The following is an 18,784-nucleotide window of genomic DNA, read 5'->3' as shown; positions in this document are numbered from 1 at the left end:
GCCTTTGGTAGCCCAGTTCTTGTTAGTACAAATCTGTCACCACACCTTTAAACTGAGAGAAAGTTTAATTTCTCCAAGCTCTGTTGTCTCAGAGCTTGTGCAGCCTTAAATCACGAAGTTTTGTACACAATTTTTCCACCAAATTAAATGTAACTTAAGCCACTCTCAACAGCCCTATTTCTCTGGATTCCAGAAGTGGATTATTTGATATTTTACTATTATTTTCTCAGTCAGGCTTTGGTACTGAAGATTCTGGATTGATTTTCCTTGTTCCATCATCACCCATATCATCAACTTTGTGAGGCTAACACCTTTTTGCCTTACTTTAAGTCAGATATGCACTTTACACTCCAGCTCAGAAGATAAGCTTGAAGTAACAAACTAGTTTTACAGCATGCACAGTAGCGTTTTTGCTAAGAAAGTAAAACCTTCAGAGGTTTTTATACAGCACATTGACTTCAAGTGAATGCACACTCTGTCGTTGCAAACAAAATCACCATCTTCACTATACACCTCTATCAGGCAGGATGAATCTGTGTTTGAGGAAAGCATTAGGCACAGACTAGGCACAAAAAACATCACATGGGACTCTTGGACAGGGCAAGTGGAACTGGAAGGCATCAGTTTCAACCTGTTGCTACACTGCAGAGTTGTGTTCATGAGCTCCCAAATAGCTTTCTCTGTGCCCATAGATCAATCATTCTGTTTGGGCCAGTCCCAGGAGGAAAAGCAAGAAGAGAGTGAGTTCCTTGAAGAGATCTCATTAATTCATAGAGTGTCTGGAAAACAATCCTAAGAGCATAGAGGAGGAAATGTAAAGGACTCAAATAAAAGCTAAATACTGACGGATATTTGAAAGAAGCAAAGAAGAAATTTGATGAAGTAGGAAGCAGAGAGATATAAGTAATTCTTTTGCTAGACATTTCCCACCCACACAGAGTATTTAAACTACTGGGGGGAGGTGGGGAGCGGGGTGGGGGGCGGGGGGGAAGGCAGCATGCAACACAGAGGAACACAGTTTCAAGCCACATCTATTATAGAAATAGCACGAACTTCATTTCTTTCCCACCACCCGTAGTTCTCCAGACCTTCCAAGGCAAATTGCTGGGATCTTCTGACAACAAAAAAGATGAGGTAACCACTTCCAGCAAGCGTGCATAGGGCTAAGAAGTTAGCAAGAACCCTTAGGAATCGAGTCAAATGAATATTTTCTTCTTTTCGGCTCTCCTGCTCCTCCACAATTGCTTCCTGCACTTGTTAGAAAGAAAAGAATATTATGAATACTTTAATGGCTAAGGCCCTACATTGTTTCCTCAATTGTTAGGAGTCAGTTAAATAAATTACAAAGATGCAAATGGATATCTGGGGTTCAAGTTTTGAGGTGAATATGTACTATCTCATAAAGTCTTGTTCAGGTCCTGGAAGATTCTGGGGTTTTGGCGCCCCAAGGTTTTCTTTGCCCCTCTTGAGTACCCACAATGTCTTGTTGCACTTGTACTCATGTAAAAAAAAAAAAAAAAACATCACGTTCTTTCAGCTTGCAAGGTGATACAAGGTTGAGTGATACAGCAGGATAAATGTGTGATTGCCTGTCAGAAAAGGAAATATCATGTTTTAAAAATGTGCATTTGTCAGAAAAGAGGAAAGCATTTTACTCTGAAAGTCAGCAATTCAGAAAGAATGGAAAGTTAGTTGAGATGTGGGAACCTCAAAAAAAATTGGACAGTGCAGAGCTTCAGAATGCAGAACAAAATGTTTGTCCCACATTTATGCCTGATCATAACTGATAAATATTAATATTCTGAGGCAAGTATAATCCCCAGCTTTTACTTTTGCCAGCTGAAAGAGCTTTTGGTCTGGAGTGTTCTCATGAAAGGAAGTTTTGTTACAGCTTCTGACTTTGTTTAGAGATCTGTTGCCTAGAGGGGAAGCTGAATGGCATTGTAATACTTGCCTTTAATGGCTCTGCTCCTTTTACAGCATGTGTTTGTCACATAAATGACAGAAGAGTGCAGCAGCTTTCAAACAAAACTCCCATGACCTCACCCAAGCCAAGACTTCACCCTTTCTTGCTTGTTTGTAATGATTACAGTAAAGCTTCACAAGTTTATTTCTCAAAATTAAGCCTTTTTCTTGACAGATTTGTATTCTTTCCCAAACAGACAGATTCAACACTTTCAATCAGTATTTCTCCAGTATTTGGTTTCTTGGAACCTTCTCTTGATGACTTACTCTTGATGGCAGTTTTCTGTTATGCCTGCAGCTGAGGAGGTGGGCAGGGTGAGGGGCTGTGGTGGCTGTGCCACTACTGGGGACAGGAAAAGTGCAGCTGAGCAGAGCAGCTCAATGCTCGGTGTTCCAGCTCCCACAGTGTCACAATTGCCAGTGTGACTGCGAGCTGGCACCTTCTTCATTGTCTCACAACACTGTGCCTGTGTGTTTCCTGTACATTACTACATTAAAAATTAAATCTTCCTTTGCATGCGACATTGGGGTGTCCCAGCCACCCTACAGCACAAACACATTCTTTAACATTCAACATATAGAATATATCCCCTCTACTGTTTTCACAGCCCTGCATCTTACATCTTGCCTCACAGTCCTTACTCAACTATTCTTGAAATCAATATACCATATATATTGGAAAGAGGCCTAAGAACATTACCTTGCAAATTGGGCTATATTTTGTCATTAATTTGAAAATAAGACATTTTCTTACTGAAAAGAGAGTATAAACTCAAAATTCTGAGGTCAGTTCTTCTGCTAAAGAGCTCTATACAGATTATTTTATTATTCTGTCTTATGATATTTTTTTTCTCTGTATCAAGAGAAGTTGACAATGTGAGGCTGCCAAAAAGGAAGTAATACATTAAAAACAGTTTTTCAGACAAACACCATAGAAACTGGAAGGCACAGAGATAAGAAAAATAAAAATATTATTTTTACAATAGAATCAGTTTTCTAAAACTGGTACTGTCAGCACAGAGGACACAAAAAATGCTAATGTTATTTCTTTCACAATTAAAAAGAAAAAAAATCTGATGGCAAGACACAGAGATCCAGAAGGGTGTACGTACAGATGCCAGTCTGAGTACACATTTCTGAACCTCAGCACACCTAACTCTGGATCTTAATTCTGCCTGATTCACACCAGTGTTAAATCCAAATCATGTTGTCACTCTTTAGTAAACTCTGTTTTACCTTAAAGCTTGTTGTGATGGAGGCAAACTTATTATCTGCTGTCTCAGGATTGCCAATAAGATAGTCCCAACTTGTGAACATTTTCCAGCTAAAATTAAAACTAGTGTCATCCCCACCACCGTCATCATTTGCATTCTTTGCCATTCTACAAAAAACACAAAGACACAAGAAGAATCTGTTAGCACTAGTTCTGCTTTGTGGGCATGACTTTTAAATGGTTTCTAATTTCTAAATTTTTTTCCTGAAAAAATCTACATGATTCTTGCTTTACTTAATCTTTATTTATGCTTTACAGTTATGCTACATCTTTACTTCTGAAACAAGTGTGCAAGATGGAGATTTTTCACATTTAGAAACTTTATGAGCTCACCACACACATTTTGGTGAGAAAGAAAAAATGTATTTCATTAACCTCTCAGAGAAACCTCTCAATAAGAAGCTTAATGGAAAAACAATATTGAGAACATCTCTTAAATAGAAAGGTGCAAAGCATCCTGAATTGCAATAGACTTTATTAGAGAGTTCACAAATAGAAAAAGAAAAAAAAAATCCATTAAGAAAAATATTCTAAAATAACAATAAACAAAATAAATACATAAATAAAGCAAAATACATATAAAAAATATAAGAAATATTCTAAAATAACAAGACAGAAGAAAATGTAGTTGTAACATATAAAATAGCACTCATACAACAATCTTCCCTATCATCTCCTCTGCAGATACAAAAAGATTTATTGCAGAGTCCAGAAACATCAGACTATTTCTTCAGAGAAGTATTTATTCATATTAAACTTAATCTTGTCTCCAAAGTTCTCTGTTTTAAATAGGTTTCATTTATGTAACAACCATGGTATTGGTTTGCATACTTTGTTGTCTAATTGAAGAAGTCATTAAATACAAGGAAAGAGTGTGCTGATAAGGCATAAGTAACTTAGTGTTCAGTATTTCTGGCCAGGAAAAGGTAACACTTTAAATCTCCATAATGCAGCAAAGCTATATTATCAATATAATCACATTTTATGTACCATGTTTTTAAAACATTCAGGAGAGAAGTGTTCTGATATTACAGTAAAGATGTATTCCCACTTTCACAACACTGTAACTCAACTTCTAGTGCAGAAGAACAGATAAGTAAATAGAGGCTGAAGGAATCTTACATAAGTTTGACTTTGCATTTGATCTTGCATTGTCCTGTACCTAGAATTAGTGCATTTTTTAAAAAGACAGTCTCCAGGGTCAACAGTGGAATTACCTGCCTTTTTGAATGTACTTTTTTCCAGAGCCAAGGAGAACTTACGTTCGAGTGACAATCATAAAGCTATAGCCAATAGACCCAACTCCAACAAGGAAATATGAAAGAGGCATCCTGAACTTGAGCCACCCGATTGTCCTCTGGTTATTGTAATAACCATAAAAGAGTACAGAATATTGTGCAAAGCCCTGAAAATTCAGAAAAAAATTATACTGTTACTTTCCTTATTAATTCACATAATCAGTAAATATATCAATAGCAATATATTAAAACATTAATTTCAGTGAATTCAAATCAGTTGCAGATACCACTATAAGAAAGCTCACAGGATAGAATATGCACCCTTTTATTTTAAAAAGACGTAGAATATTTCATGCAAACTTCAAAATCTTTTAAAATTGGTCATTAACAATCCGTCTACAATTTAATGAGTCAAAACTTCTTCATCAGCATTCTTCTTGTAAAGACAGAAACACATTGTCTTACAGAATTTGTTTTTCACATTACTTGCAGATAAAATCTGCAAGTAATTTTAACTTAATTTTCACCTTTCTAAAATTTATTTGCATGAATTTGATATGAAAATCTCATATGCCTTCTTCGTCTAATAACAGTTGCCTGCTCTTCACTGGGTGATCATTCAGTATGTATGATAACCAATATGTAGGGTCTTTTTAGAGGTGATTATTCAGTATGTAGATCTTTTGCATACTTAGACTTGACTCCAAGGCTGTATAAAATGGAATATAAATTCACCATCTTTCTCTGCAATTCTTTTCTGAGTATCTTAATATGAATTACCCTTTATTCTACTGGTCAGACAGATGATTTTTCTAAATTTCAACAGTACTTTATTAACTGTAGGAAATTGCTGGTGTCTACATGGATCAATAGCTAAAACTTCCTGGTAATCCTCAGGTTAATGCAAAAACTCATCTCCTAAAAGAAGGCCAAAGCCAGAGTCTTTACCAGGACAGCTCAGTGCAGACACAGCAGTGGCAAACCTCCAGCTGGATGTAAAAATTCCAAGTGCAATATATAGTATTTCACCACATAATTGAATTATAGACTATGCATAATTTTGACAGTAATACAATAATATGAAGGGTTGGTGGATTAAAAAACCATTTGCTACCCTTGTGTTTTTCAGTTGCCCACTTTCCTAAAAATTAGTAACACCTTTCTCTTGTTTATTTTTTCAAAACATGCACTTGATTTATTGAAGCTTTTACTATATGTGAAATGAGTCACAGACTTATTTGAAAAACCTAATTCACAGTTCCAAGCTGAAAATCAAATATTAATATATGGCACGCATAAATATTTTTCAAAATATCTTGATCCACATATCTCATTTTTCTTCATCTCTGACTCGATTTAAGATATGTACTTATGCATGAGGGATAAAAATATACTCATCTCTAATAAGGCAAATATTCTAATAGAGGACATTTCTTGCTAAGTACTAGTAAAACATCTACACCAGTTAGGATACATTCAAACTCAATAGTATGCATATTGCATAGTTTTGGTCACTAAAGCTTCCTATAATTCCATTTTAGCCTAGGTTTCAATACAGCCTAATGTAGCTCTGGAGAGCCTTTTTAGTCTCTGTGTTCTGCAAATTAGGGGTAATTCCTGCCTGTGTACCACTCAGTTTGTTGATTTCACAGCATTTCGCATAAGATTAGTAATAACTTCAACTCTGTAAAAGTAGGCATGCATGGAAGATCTCCTTCACTCCTTTCTGAGCCTAACACAAAGGATTATTGATGTGTTACTGCAAGAAGACTTGAGACTCTAATATTTTATGACTGGATTATAATCTGAAAACTATATGTTAAAACTGAATTCCAAGTAGAATACATCAAAATCCAAATATGCTTTCCTTTGCCATGTCAGTAATATGAATCAAGCACAAAAGAAAGCAGAATGGGCATTCTGAGTTCATCTTTTCTTTATTTGTCTTAGAGAGTGGTTGGGTGTTATGATCCTTTTATAAAGAGATGTCTCTACCCAAAATAAGGTGACCATAAGAGACTATTTCCTGAATTCAACAGCACAGATTTTACTTAACAGTTAAATGTGAGGGGGAGAGAGACAGAGAGAGAGAAAGAGATGGAGAGGCAGAGACAGAGAGATTAAGTAGAAAGAGATCACCAGTAGAAAGATACCACTATCACCACGTGGATTCATGTGGCACCCTGCCAATCCTTTTTCACCCTGGTCTTCTCAGTGGAGGAGTCCCAAGATATTCTTCTGTGGTATCACCTTTATAGAGTTCAAGTTCCAGGTTCCATGAGGTTCCCATGACATGGGATGGCATGTGGATAAACACTTGCTTCCTTTCTCACAGTTTGCCACAGTGGGAATTTTTGTCCAGATGCTAACCAAGTCTTCACCCCTGTCAGGCCTGGAATTAACTCCCTACTGCAGCATCTGTGCTTACTGCTGGTTCCATTATGTTGGCTTATCTTATGGGGGCAGTGTTTCCTGCAGCATTTTTTAAGGGCTTGGAGTTCTTGGGTTTTGTTGGAGTTTTGTTTAGGTTAAAATATTGATTGGTGATGTGTGATCATCTATTTCTAAGTCACCTGGTAGCATACAAGTGTTTCTAGCAGATGAAAAGAACTGTTTCCTGTGCTGTTTAAACAAAGATGTCATTGTCTTCAGGGAATATTTGACAATCTCACATGCCTCAAGAAAAAATTTTCCCCCCTCAATCTTTCAGGGGATCCGTCTCTTTCAATGCCTTATTCTATGTTTATTATGTTTGCATTTGCTCCTTCTGTTAACTGCTCCATTGCTATTTATTGTACTTTCTTCTTCACACCTGTCAGTTTGTTTCTGACAATTATTAAAAGCTTTTCTTGTCTTTCCACCATACCTTCATCCATCTTCTCTTGACCACATTTTTGTTACAAGCTTTGTTCTGATTTTCTGTACAAATCTCTTCTAGCCAATTCTCTTGACAAAATCTTGAATTTGCTATAATTCCTTTTTCCTCCAATATTTCCCTGATATTTTTATTTCTCATTTTATAATTTCAGTATAACTATCTAACTCTCCAGCCACAGGTTTAGATTCTTTCTTAATGTCACTCAAATATACAACTTCTGATGCACTAGAAGAAATGACATTTGATGAAGTAGTCACTGCAAAATGATACATACACATTAAAGATCTTCCAATCCTATTTTTATCTAAGGAGAATCCATCACTGGCATTTTATGTAACAAAGGGATAAAATGTGTGTAGTTCACTGTTGCTTTTCACTTATTTTCTTCTCTTTTTTTTTTTCTTAATTCATACTGCATTTGAAAATTCAGAATCTTAATCATATGAAAGAAGAAGATGACCAAATTCACATTTCAGAAATGGAAACCCAGTACCCCAGAATGGCAAACCAGCTTTGAAATATTTCCCCAGGTGTCTTTGGATTGCTACATATACTGAGACATGCTTGTGAATATGAACCTTCATTATGGGATTTGTCTGAAAGAAACATCTATACAGAGAGATTAAGAAAAAATATGTAAATTAATTATCTTGAGAATTATCTCCTGAAATACTTCATATTAAGTAACTGAACATTAAATAATGAAGTAATGGTGAATAAAAGTCATGCAGATATGCAATATTGGAAGATTTGACTTACACTAAAATCCCAGAGGGTAGCAAAATTCATAGCAGTTGCTTCTTCAGCTCTTGGGACAGTTTTTCTAGGCAAAGAGCCATATGGCTTACCCATCAAAGCCTGAAACAAAAAAATGAGAGTGATTTATATTTTAAAGCAAAATAGCAGCAAAGGAAATGGACAGTGATCTGTCATTTCTTTGGAAGACTGGTTTTATGTTCCTAAACTCCCTAATGAGAAAGATCTACAATTCCTTTCACTGCTCCTCACATTACTGATTGAAACTGTGCTTAACATATGCATTCAGTGGTGTGCTCTAAAATTACAGTTCTGCTAATATCAATGGATTACCAAATTGTGCCTCTTACATTCAAAAGCACAGAAGTCCATCCATATTTCTCTAATGAGTGGTGTTTATCTTGCAAAGACCAAAACACTAATTTTCCTTGCATTATGGATTTTATTGGGATATTTTAAATGAAACAACTGGGAAGATGCTAGGGAATCAGCTTTTTGGATTCTGACAGTTACCCTGCTGCTGGCTAAATGCTTGTTCAGGCACAGTACATCTCCTCACAGGGTCCTTTCCAGGCTCACCCTGAAAAGTATTGGACATTTATTCTGTTTTGGCTTCTAAGGAAGATCACGGAATGACAGAATATGCTGAGTTGAAAGGGACCCACAAAGATTATCAAATCTAGCTCCTGGCCCTGCAAAAGATCATCTCAAAGAGTCACATCATGTGCCTGAAAGTATTGTCCAAAAGCTTCTTGAGTCTTGCTATGAGTCTTGGAGCTATAAGCCTTGGAGCTGTGACCATTTCTCTGGGGAGGCTGTTCAAGTGCCCAGCCATCCTCTCAGTGAAGAACCTTTTTCTGATATACGACCTCAACCTCACCTGACACAACTTCAGGCCATTCCCATGAGCTCTTCACCACAGAGAAGAGATCAGTGCCTGCCCCTCCTCTTCCCCTGATGAGGAAGCTGTAGATTGTGGTGAGGTCTCTTCTCAATCTCTTCTTCTTCAGGCTGAGCAGATCAAGTGACTTAGCTGCTTCTCATATGACTTCCCCTGGAGGCTGTTCATGATCCTTCAGATGGTTTCTAACAGCTTAATGTGTGTTTTATGTTATGGCACCCAAAACAGATCCCAGCACTCGAGGTGAGGCTGCCCCAGTGCAGAGCAGAGCAGGACAATCCCCTCCCTTGCCCAAATGGAGATGCTGTCCCTGATGCCCCCCAAGACACTCTTGGCCCTCCTGGCTGCCAGGACACTGCTGGCTCATGTTCAGCTTGCCATTTACCAGGACCTGCAGGTTCACAGCACTATTCTCCAGCCTCTCATTCCCCAGTCTGTCTGTACATACAGAGTTGCCCCAGCCCAGTGCAGAATCTGGTATTTTCCCTTGTTGGACTTCATATGGCTGGTGGTTTCTCATTTCTCTAATTTGCTGAGATCTTCCCTGCAGATCTTCCCTGCCTTTGAGGGAGTCAACAGCTCCTCTTAGTTTTGGATCATCTGTGAACTTGCTTAGTACCCCTTCCACTCCTGAGTTCAAGTCATTTATGACGATCTTAAAGAGCACAGGGTCAAGAATGGAGCCCTGTGGAGCCCCACTGGTGACAGGTCACCAGTCTGATGTCACCCCATTCACTATCACCCTTCATGCCTGACCTGTGAGCCAGTTGCTCACCCACCCCATGATGTGTTAACCAGCTGTGTGCTGCACATTTTCTCCAGAAGGATACTGGGAGAGACACTGTTGAAAGCGTTTCTGAAATCCAGAAAGAGAGCATGCACTGGTTTCCCTTTATCAACTGGTTGGGTTACTTTGTCATAAAAGGATCACAGGTTTGATAAGCACGACTTCCCTCTAATGAAGCCATGCTGGCAGTAAACCGCTGCATTGTTCTTCAGATGTTTTTCAATACCTCACATTAAAATCTTCCCCTTAACTTTACCGGGCATTGAAGTGAGACTGACAGGCCTGCAGTTTCCAGGGTTCTCCTTCTTGCCCTTTTTGAAAATCAGAGCACATGACAGCATCCAGTCAGCTGAGACATCTTCTAACTCCCAAGACCACTCAAAAATCATTGAGAGATGTTTTTCAATTATATCAGATGATGAATCTCATCAAACCCTATAGATCTGCAGGGGTCTTGGTGGAGGGAATCGAGTTACTGAAATGCTGGGCTGGAATGTTATTGGAAATTCCTACCTCTTTCTTATCTGCTTACTACAAAATGAAAAAGCTAAGAGGAATATGAAATATTGAAATCAGGAAGATGGCACAATAATTTTAATGCCATAAAGCCCTGCTTTTAGAAGAGCAATATGGTAGCTCAAAGAAAACCAGGAAGTATTACATTTCATAGAAGTAATTTATGTCTGAGTCCAATATCTACTCTAAGTACCACTCTTAACAGACATGTTGCACAGTGTGAAATATGAGAAGTATCTCATAACTTTACAGCCCTGTTGTGCCTTATCAGCATGTGAGTGTTGCATCTGAAAGGATCCTTTGAGCACCAGGATGCATCTTTCTATTGCAATGCATATTTAGTCAACATAGTCTCCCATGAGTTTTCTTAGTCTCATTTCCTCAACTTTGTTATGCACAGAACAACAAAAAGCAAACAAATAAGCAAACAAACAAACAAATCCACTCCCCCAGATAACAAAACCCCTCTATCTATGTCATCCCAGACTTCAAAAACCATTTCAGAAGACAACCCTAAATATATTTTACATTTTCCTGTCCTGTTTAATTCAAGACATCTCTCTGTAGAGACAACTGTCCCAAAGGAATCTCATTTTTATAGGCTTAGTACAGTCTAATACTTGCAAATGGAGCATAAAGAGACTAAAAACCTGTTTAAAGCTGCAGTCTTATGAAATCTCACTGTAAAGACAGAAATTTATATGGCAATCCTCAAAGATAATTTAAAAGGTTCCCACCTCAGGCACCATTACAAGACCAAAGGTCAATCCAAATAGAATCATATTTATTCCATACATCCAACGCAAGAATATGAAATAAGATGCTACTGATGAACCAAAGTGACCTGTGAAAATATGAGATGTGATTAAAAGGCAGATAAGCTGATCCTTTGAAGTTATTTTATCTAAGGATGCAAAAAATATATTAAAAATAAGTAAAATCAGGGGAGGCTTTTACACTTGATTGATTCTAATTTTAATTAATTTTAAATTCTAATTAGTTCTAAATTGAATTAACGTTAATTGTTTTCTTTATTACCATAATTCTAATAAATTTTTTGCATATTGCATACTAGTATGTCTTGAGCTGGCTGCAAAAACAGAAACAAAAATATAAAAGTATTATTAAATAGAGTTTCTAGAGTCATATAATAGCTGTGATACTTGCTCTTATTAAGTAATCTTTAGAAGTAAGTTTCAATTATATTTTTTTCTGTCTGATGTGGATTTTAAGCATTCTTGACCTGCTAAACCAGAACCAGGCCAGTTTTAATGGGAAGCACTGAAGAATTAGCCAGTGGGTAAAGTCTTTCCAAGATGGTAAAACACTTGTCAATGCTGTAATAATAGTGCTCACCAGATTTTTTTTACTAGAGATGAAAAACATTATCTGCAAGTGTTTGTACCCTTTCTTCTTGTACCCTTACTCTTCTGCTTATGTGCTCTATCTGTAGCCAGGTGTGCAGGCAGCCCTATGTCTAGGTGAAGGATTTGACATCACACACTCCAGACCCTAACCCAGACCAGTGCACAAATTAGAGGCTGCAGGGGAAGCACTGACAGCCAAGAGCCTGTTTCTGACTCTGCAAGTCAGGGCAATCAAAAATAAAAGCTCAGATAAATTACTATAGGAGAGCTGTCAGTTAAAAAAGTACTAGGTTTCACTTCCATTGCCATTCATTTGCAGGGGAAAAAGTTACCTTTGAATAGGTTTTTCATACATAGTGCTAGTTTGTGAGACTGGAGCACACCTCAGCAAATGAAGAGGAAATCTCTCTGTTCAGAGTGACTTATTCATATTGTTATATCTAAACCCTTTTGCAGACATGTAACACATTCTTTCAGTCTGTAATATGAAGTTAATATATCTTGTATTATTTGGGAATGCATATATTTATCTTTTACTGTAACAGCGCAATCAGTAGAAAATTTAATATATTTAAACAGGTATAATCCCAAAGTATAAAAAGAGGCCAACTAAGAGACATTTATCACAGATCTGCAAAGGGATGAATGAACCGTTCTGTCAATTTTTTCAGCATTTTGAATCTGCTTTATTCACTCTTCAGAATTAAACATCATTTTGAAATTTTGTGTGAAGTGGCCAATCTTAGCAGTGACCAATATACTGGGAAGTCTATGGAGAGGTATAAATCAAGAGACTTTGAGTTTGTCTAGTTATAAGATGCAGATTACCCAATTATAACCCAACTACAGCCTTTGGGGGATACTACAGACTCAAAAAATATAGTGCAGGAAATGACAAATATTTCCGATTTCAGGTTACTTTTACAGACATCTCCATGTCCTATTATTTCTTTTGCTCAAATCCTAATTGTGTTGGGAATACCTTCTTTTCATGCACTGAGTTACAGTTCTTGTATCACTTATACTGATGAAACCTCTGCAATGCATCCATCTGGAACATCTGCAGTGAAGCAGTGCATTGGAATTACCTGCATCAGGATAGTTATTGCACATGAATGAACAGACCGCTCATTTGCTTTGTTCTTTTTCACCAATTAGGCAAGAGGAGACACCTTTCAGTAAGTAAAAAGTTTAACTATGGATGAGGACAATTTAGTCATGACTGCCCTCAGCTGTATTTTCAGAGTAGGCAGGTCCAAACAGGGGCCTGCAACAGAGAACATGGAAATTGTCACAAATGGACTGCACTAGCTGTGAACAAAGCCAGTCCAAGTTTCATCAGTATTTTGAATCCACTCTGAGGTGCAACATGTTCTGTGTATTAATGAAATAGTTTTACGTAGAGTTTAGCCATCTTCCCCTGCATCCACAGCCTCCCTACACTAGGCATTGGTATGGAAATAGGCATGCATTTTAGTAGATTTCACCAGTGGAATAGGATTCACCCTGTTCCAACACGGGTCTGTGTGATTCCCATAAAGTCCTTTTGTACAGATAACACTGAATATCTGTTTTGTAAGGAAAAGAAGAATTTGTATTTTCTAAATATAAATACTTCATACATTTGTCAGCTTCTCTTTTAAACATCAAAACCCCAGCATTAGATTCACCTATTGTCCACATGAGAATACAGCACAGCAGATGCCCTTTGTTCTGAAGCCAGTCTCCCTGAGCTAGAAGGGACTCACATCTTGAAGGGAGCCAACCTGAAGCCCAGTGCTTCAAGCTTTTACATGGTCTTTCTAGATAGCTGGAGCACTGGAAGAGTCAAACTCAAGTGAGAAAGGCTCTTTACGTTGTAATAGGAAGCATTTGTTGTAAAGGGAATCCAAGTGGCAGACCTTCACTCAGGAAAACACACACTTAAGTCAAATCTCCTTCAAATAAACGGCTGCAGTTTAAAATTTGTCACAGGAACTTCAACACAAAACTGAATTGTGACAGACTCCTTTTCTCTAATATACCCATAGTACTAACTACACTGCCTTGTTTATATATGGGGCATCCAAGACCAATAGTGTTCTCTCTGTGTTATTTTATGTGGCTGACAATAAGAGAAAGACAACTTACATGAAGCTCAAGATAATGAAAAAAGTGGCAGAAATAATTGAAATAATTGTGGTATAGCCTATATAGTATAATCTGCATAAAATTAATACAGACAAAATAAAATGAAGGTGAATAAAGTGAATGGCTAGGTCCCAATTACACTTTTCTGGGATTCATTTCAACATTGTTTTTTTAACTGCTCCTTGTATAGTATAGACAATTGTATAGACAATTTTTTATCTGTAAAGTGATACCCTCTAAAGAAAATTTTCAACTAGTTATATTATCAAGCTCAATAAATATTAATGAAAAAATAAATCCTCATTGATTTTTAAATTATGCATTGAACAGAGATTCGTATACTAAAAAAAAGGGATCGTTTGGCAGACATCAGAAATATTATACTAGATCCTATTCTTACTTACTTACTTTCAATCTCCTTAATTTTCATTTCCCAGGGTATGCATGCTGTCTTAAAATTTTCAAAATCTCTTTGAAATTTCATCCATTTCTGAAAAGAGTCACAGAAAAGAAAAAACAAAAACCACACCATCATCTCAGTGCCCAGATGCACATTTATTCCTTGAGCTAATGTAACCCCTTAATCATCCACAAAATCCATTGGCAGAGTCCACAAAGTAATTGTTTGTGAAGAGCCACCTCATTTTGTTTATTTTAATATGTCTTCTACTGGGTTTGTTTTAATATGTCTTCTACTGGATCCTATTTCTACCACAAGAATTATTAGCTAATCACTTTCTTTCTTGCCAATCTTTTTTCTTTTTCTTTTTCTTTTTCTTTTTCTTTTTCTTTCTCTTTTTCTTTTTCTTTTTCTTTTTCTTTTTCTTTTTCTTTTTCTTTTTCTTTTTCTTTTTCTTTTTCTTTTTCTTTTTCTTTTTCTTTTTCTTTTTCTTTTTCTTTTTCTTTTTCTTTTTCTTTTTCTTTTTCTTTTTCTTTTTTTTCTTTTTCTTTTTCTTTCTTTTTCTTTTTCTTCTTCTTTTTCTTTTTCTTTTTCTTTTTCTTTTTTTTTTATTTTTCTTTTTCTTTTTCTTTTTTCTTTTTTTTTCTTTTTTTCTCTTTTACATCTTTTTCTTCCTCATTTTCTCTTTCTCTTTCTCTTTCTCTTTCTCTTTCTCTTTCTCTTTCTCTTTCTCTTTCTCTTTCTCTTTCTCTTTCTCTTTCTTTTTTTCTTTATCTTTTACAGAAGGCTGTCTCAAGGGGAAAACTGAACTTTGGATTCAGTCCTGTCGTAGTTTGACACGGAAAAAGAATTTTTCCGGAAGGAAGAAGTCAATTTGGACATTGACCAATTGAAGGTAGACACACCTCTGAGAACACAGAGGGGTTAAAAGCAGAATTTCCAGGAGAACTCGCTCTCTTGGGTTCCGGTCAGCGGTCAGTGCAGGACTCTCCCCTGCCCAGCTATGAGCTGGGTGGGGGAGGGGAGAAGCCATGTGGCCTTCGGAGGTAGGCCCGAGGGTGGAGGGGCTGGAACCGGGCTGGCCCCCTGCAGATGGAAGGGTGGAGAAATCTGGGATGTCTCCGTTCCCCCCAGAGTCTCTCTCTCTCCCAAGAGAGAAAAAGAGACAGCGGTGGTTTTATCAGCAGTTCACCGTGGGGAAGGAGAAGAGCGGGGGGGCCGCAAGGTGCCCAGCCGGGCTGTGGGAGCTGGAGCCTGGGCAGCGAGCCATCTCTGGGAGTCGGGACTTTTAACCCTTCCTGAGAAATGAAAGCTTTGTGAAATTTTTCTCCTCCTTGGTTTAAAAAGAAAGGAAGAGAGACAGCCTGGGACCTGGGATGTTGGAAGGAGAAATTCTAGGTGGGAGGAGACGATGGAGTGGCTTTTGGCTGGACTTTTTCTTGGTAGCCACAGACTGAACTGATCTTCTCCTCCAAGAGAGACTGTATTTTAGGAGGATGCTGGTGAGCCAAAAAGACCATGCTTCAGCTAGGAAAAGACAAAAGTGGAGTGAACAGAGAAAAGTTAAGGAGGTTTGTAGTGGTGCCCCCTGTCTTCACAGAAGAAAAAGAGAAGAAGATCTCTGTTCTTAGATCCTTGGCTCCAGGGAAAATGGGAGGGGACTGTGGTCCCAAAAATGAAAAACTGAACTGTTGTTTTTTCCCCTCTTGGCAGGGCATCCTTGAAAGGAAAAATCCTAAAAGCAGTCTGTCCATCCATGCATTGGTGGTGAGAGCACTGTGCATGGAAAGGAGAGGGTCACCACTGGCAAACTTTTTTTCTCCGGGCGGTGCCATGTGGTGACATGGAAGCACAGGATGTGGCAGCTGTGTTTCTTGGGGGGTCTGTGGCACAGGAGGGACTCCTCTCTCCCTGCAGATGGACTGGGTGTTGATTATCTGGAGGGTGGAAACCTGATTAGGGTCCAGATTGTGTCTCGCTGTAGTTTGTTGGAGTTGGGTGGTGGGAGGAAGAATGCTTTGGAAGATTTTCATTTTGAATTGTGTGTGTTTTCTTTCTTCTTCCCGCCCCCACCCCCCTTTTATAGTAACATAGTAATAATAATTTAATAAAATTTTTTTCTTGTTATTAAGCTTAAGCTTGCTTTACTCTATTCTCAATCGCATTTCACAGCATTCAGTTGAAAAATTGCATTTTCATGGAAAGCACTGGCATTGTGCCAGTGTCAAATCATGACAAGTCCACACAAATACTCAATCCACCCCCAAGACAAATTTACTTTCACAAGATATTGAACCTTTGCAAACTCCTGTAAAACAGCTGATTTTGTTTTGATGACAAGTTTCAAAAATCAAACTATAAGCTTTCATTAGAAATATTTTCATGCAAGAGCAGTGAAAACAAAAGTTTGAAATCCATGGAAGGACAAGGAACACTACTGTGGAATATGAGTACCCATGGCAATAATCTTCAGAAGGCTTCCCGTGAGCTTTACAGGAAGTTAGTGAAACAATCCATTTACCTTGGTCATCATCACTTTGTATGCATAGAATTTTTTTCCTTTTCCTTTTCCAAGAGCACCTTCAAACTTCTCAACAAAAAGCTGTGCTTCCCTAGAAAATGAAGGCAAAAGAGAGATATAGATTACATTATAGTAAATTTTATATTGTCTCTATCATATTAATGTATTTTTTTGACTCCTAATAGAGCTTTATAAAATCTTGTTACCTTAGAAATGTTGGAAAGGAAAGTTCAGAGTTTTTCTATTTTGCAGAAGACTATATATGTAATGTATATATAATGCAAAAGTCAACAAACTTCATTCACTTCATCTAATACAAACATATTTGGAGCTCTCAGATTTGCCTACATGCAGTCAAGGTTACTAAATATGCTTAATCACAGTAAGTCAGTAAACTGACTTTTGCAGTTCAGCTACTGCCCATTTATGTGATGCACAGTTATTCCTGTTATCCTGACAGTTATTCCAACAGAAGAGAGATCTTCATAGGACCTGCGGGTTCTTGGTGGTGATCACCTTTCTCGCTTTCTGTAATCCTTCACTTTTTCCTACTCTTCTAATTTCTTCCTTGCTCTCTTCTTTAATAGTGAATAAAAGTGAGTTTTCATTTTAATTACCAACATTTTACCTTCTTTGCATCTTAGTCATGCTCTGGATACCTTTGAGCCTCTCCCCTCTGTGTTTTCAGCTTAGGATGCATTCCCAGGTTGGGAGAGAGATGTGTACACTAGAGCTTTGGTTCCCTTGTGCCCACCCTTCTCAATACTACATGTAAATTAGCCCTTCTGAATTTTTGCAAACATCTTCTCTAGCTGTACTGCTTCCCTGGTCCCCAAGAGCCTAAAATTTTGCTTATAGAGTTATTTAATTTTAAAAATATAAAGATTAAAGGAAGAGTTTTAAATTCTTTTTAAAATGTACAGTCCATGAATTAAAACAATAAAGCAAAGAGATCAAGTACAGTCTAATGTTTTCTCCATTTAATCCAATTCCTATGTATGACTTTCCATTATGTCTCTCCTGAGAAAATGTGCTGTAAATGCTAAATGTCCTAAACCACTGGAAAACGGACTAAGGATTCTTAACTCTCAGTGTACACACAATGCTGTAACCTGTTTTGTTGTCACACTGTATAACTTCAAAGACTCTATATGATGTTTATTATTATTGTATTGTATTGCACAAAGCACCTGGGAGAAGGTAGACCATTGGGAAAATACTAATTGTGATGGATGTTGATGTTGATGCACTTTTCTTTCTTTCCAGAACTCCAACAGATAAGTTTACCAAGTGAAATTAATTATCATACTTATATTTTATGCTCATATATTTTATACAAAGTAGGAAAAACAATGTTAAACTGCAAAATCTGGCAGAGTTAATGACAGTATAGCAGTGTAGTTGAGATAAAAGAGAATTAAAATTACATGAGAAGATGGCCTTTAGCTATGACATAGCTTTGCTAACTTAATGGCTAAAAATCTCAACATCTATAAAAGTAATTGTGTGTTTTCAGTAACTGCAAATTCTTTGGGTAATCTTCAGTCTAAAGATCTATCAAAGCCTTTCACAACTTAGGCATCCACTGCAACAATTGCTTTAGCTTGCAGTACCAAGGATCCAAATAAGTGCACTTAAGTGCAAAATTGAGTTATTGAATTTAATTTTCAGTGATTGAGAGCTTTCCTTATTTGAGAGTTCTCTGAGCACTCTCCCCTTCCAAATGCTTTCACCCAAACCCAGCTGGTGAAACATCAGGGCCAGTGCAAGTTCACCTGACCGTCTCAGGACTTCTGCATGCCTTTTCCCAATATTTGAAATTATGAATGTCAATCTAAGAACTTTTTTTTTTCACTCTATAACACAAGTAAAGCAAACATTGAGATTAGAAAAGATAAAAATACCCAGCCACCCACACAGTCACAGAGCCCACCTACTCATCACATCAAACATGTTCCTTGAGGTTCGTCAGTGTCCTCTTAAGGGTGTAGATCCTTTATTTCCAATCCTGTGCTTCTAGATCCCATTTGTATTCTGGATTTTTAAGTCTGA

At 37.4% G+C, this 18,784-nt stretch overlaps 1 protein-coding gene across 1 annotated transcript in view; it reads right to left on the bottom strand.

The window, feature by feature from the left end:
* TMC1 (transmembrane channel like 1) overlaps window positions 1–18,784 on the bottom strand; it is a 116,573-nt gene that overhangs the window by 12,808 nt on the left and 84,981 nt on the right. The window contains exons 7-13 of the mRNA XM_030258416.4: window positions 16,733–16,823; window positions 14,220–14,301; window positions 11,052–11,158; window positions 8,114–8,212; window positions 4,501–4,643; window positions 3,202–3,346; window positions 1,054–1,248 (exon numbers count right to left, since the gene is read on the bottom strand). Of these exons, the coding sequence (XP_030114276.4) occupies window positions 1,054–1,248; window positions 3,202–3,346; window positions 4,501–4,643; window positions 8,114–8,212; window positions 11,052–11,158; window positions 14,220–14,301; window positions 16,733–16,823 (862 nt within the window). The remainder of the gene's footprint in view (window positions 1–1,053; window positions 1,249–3,201; window positions 3,347–4,500; window positions 4,644–8,113; window positions 8,213–11,051; window positions 11,159–14,219; window positions 14,302–16,732; window positions 16,824–18,784) is intronic.

The sequence above is a fragment of the Taeniopygia guttata genome, chromosome Z, assembly GCF_048771995.1.
Source record: "Taeniopygia guttata chromosome Z, bTaeGut7.mat, whole genome shotgun sequence".
NCBI classification, from domain to species: domain Eukaryota; kingdom Metazoa; phylum Chordata; class Aves; order Passeriformes; family Estrildidae; genus Taeniopygia; species Taeniopygia guttata.
The sequence above is the reverse complement of the archived record's forward strand: the minus strand, read 5'-3'. Positions and strand labels throughout refer to the sequence as shown.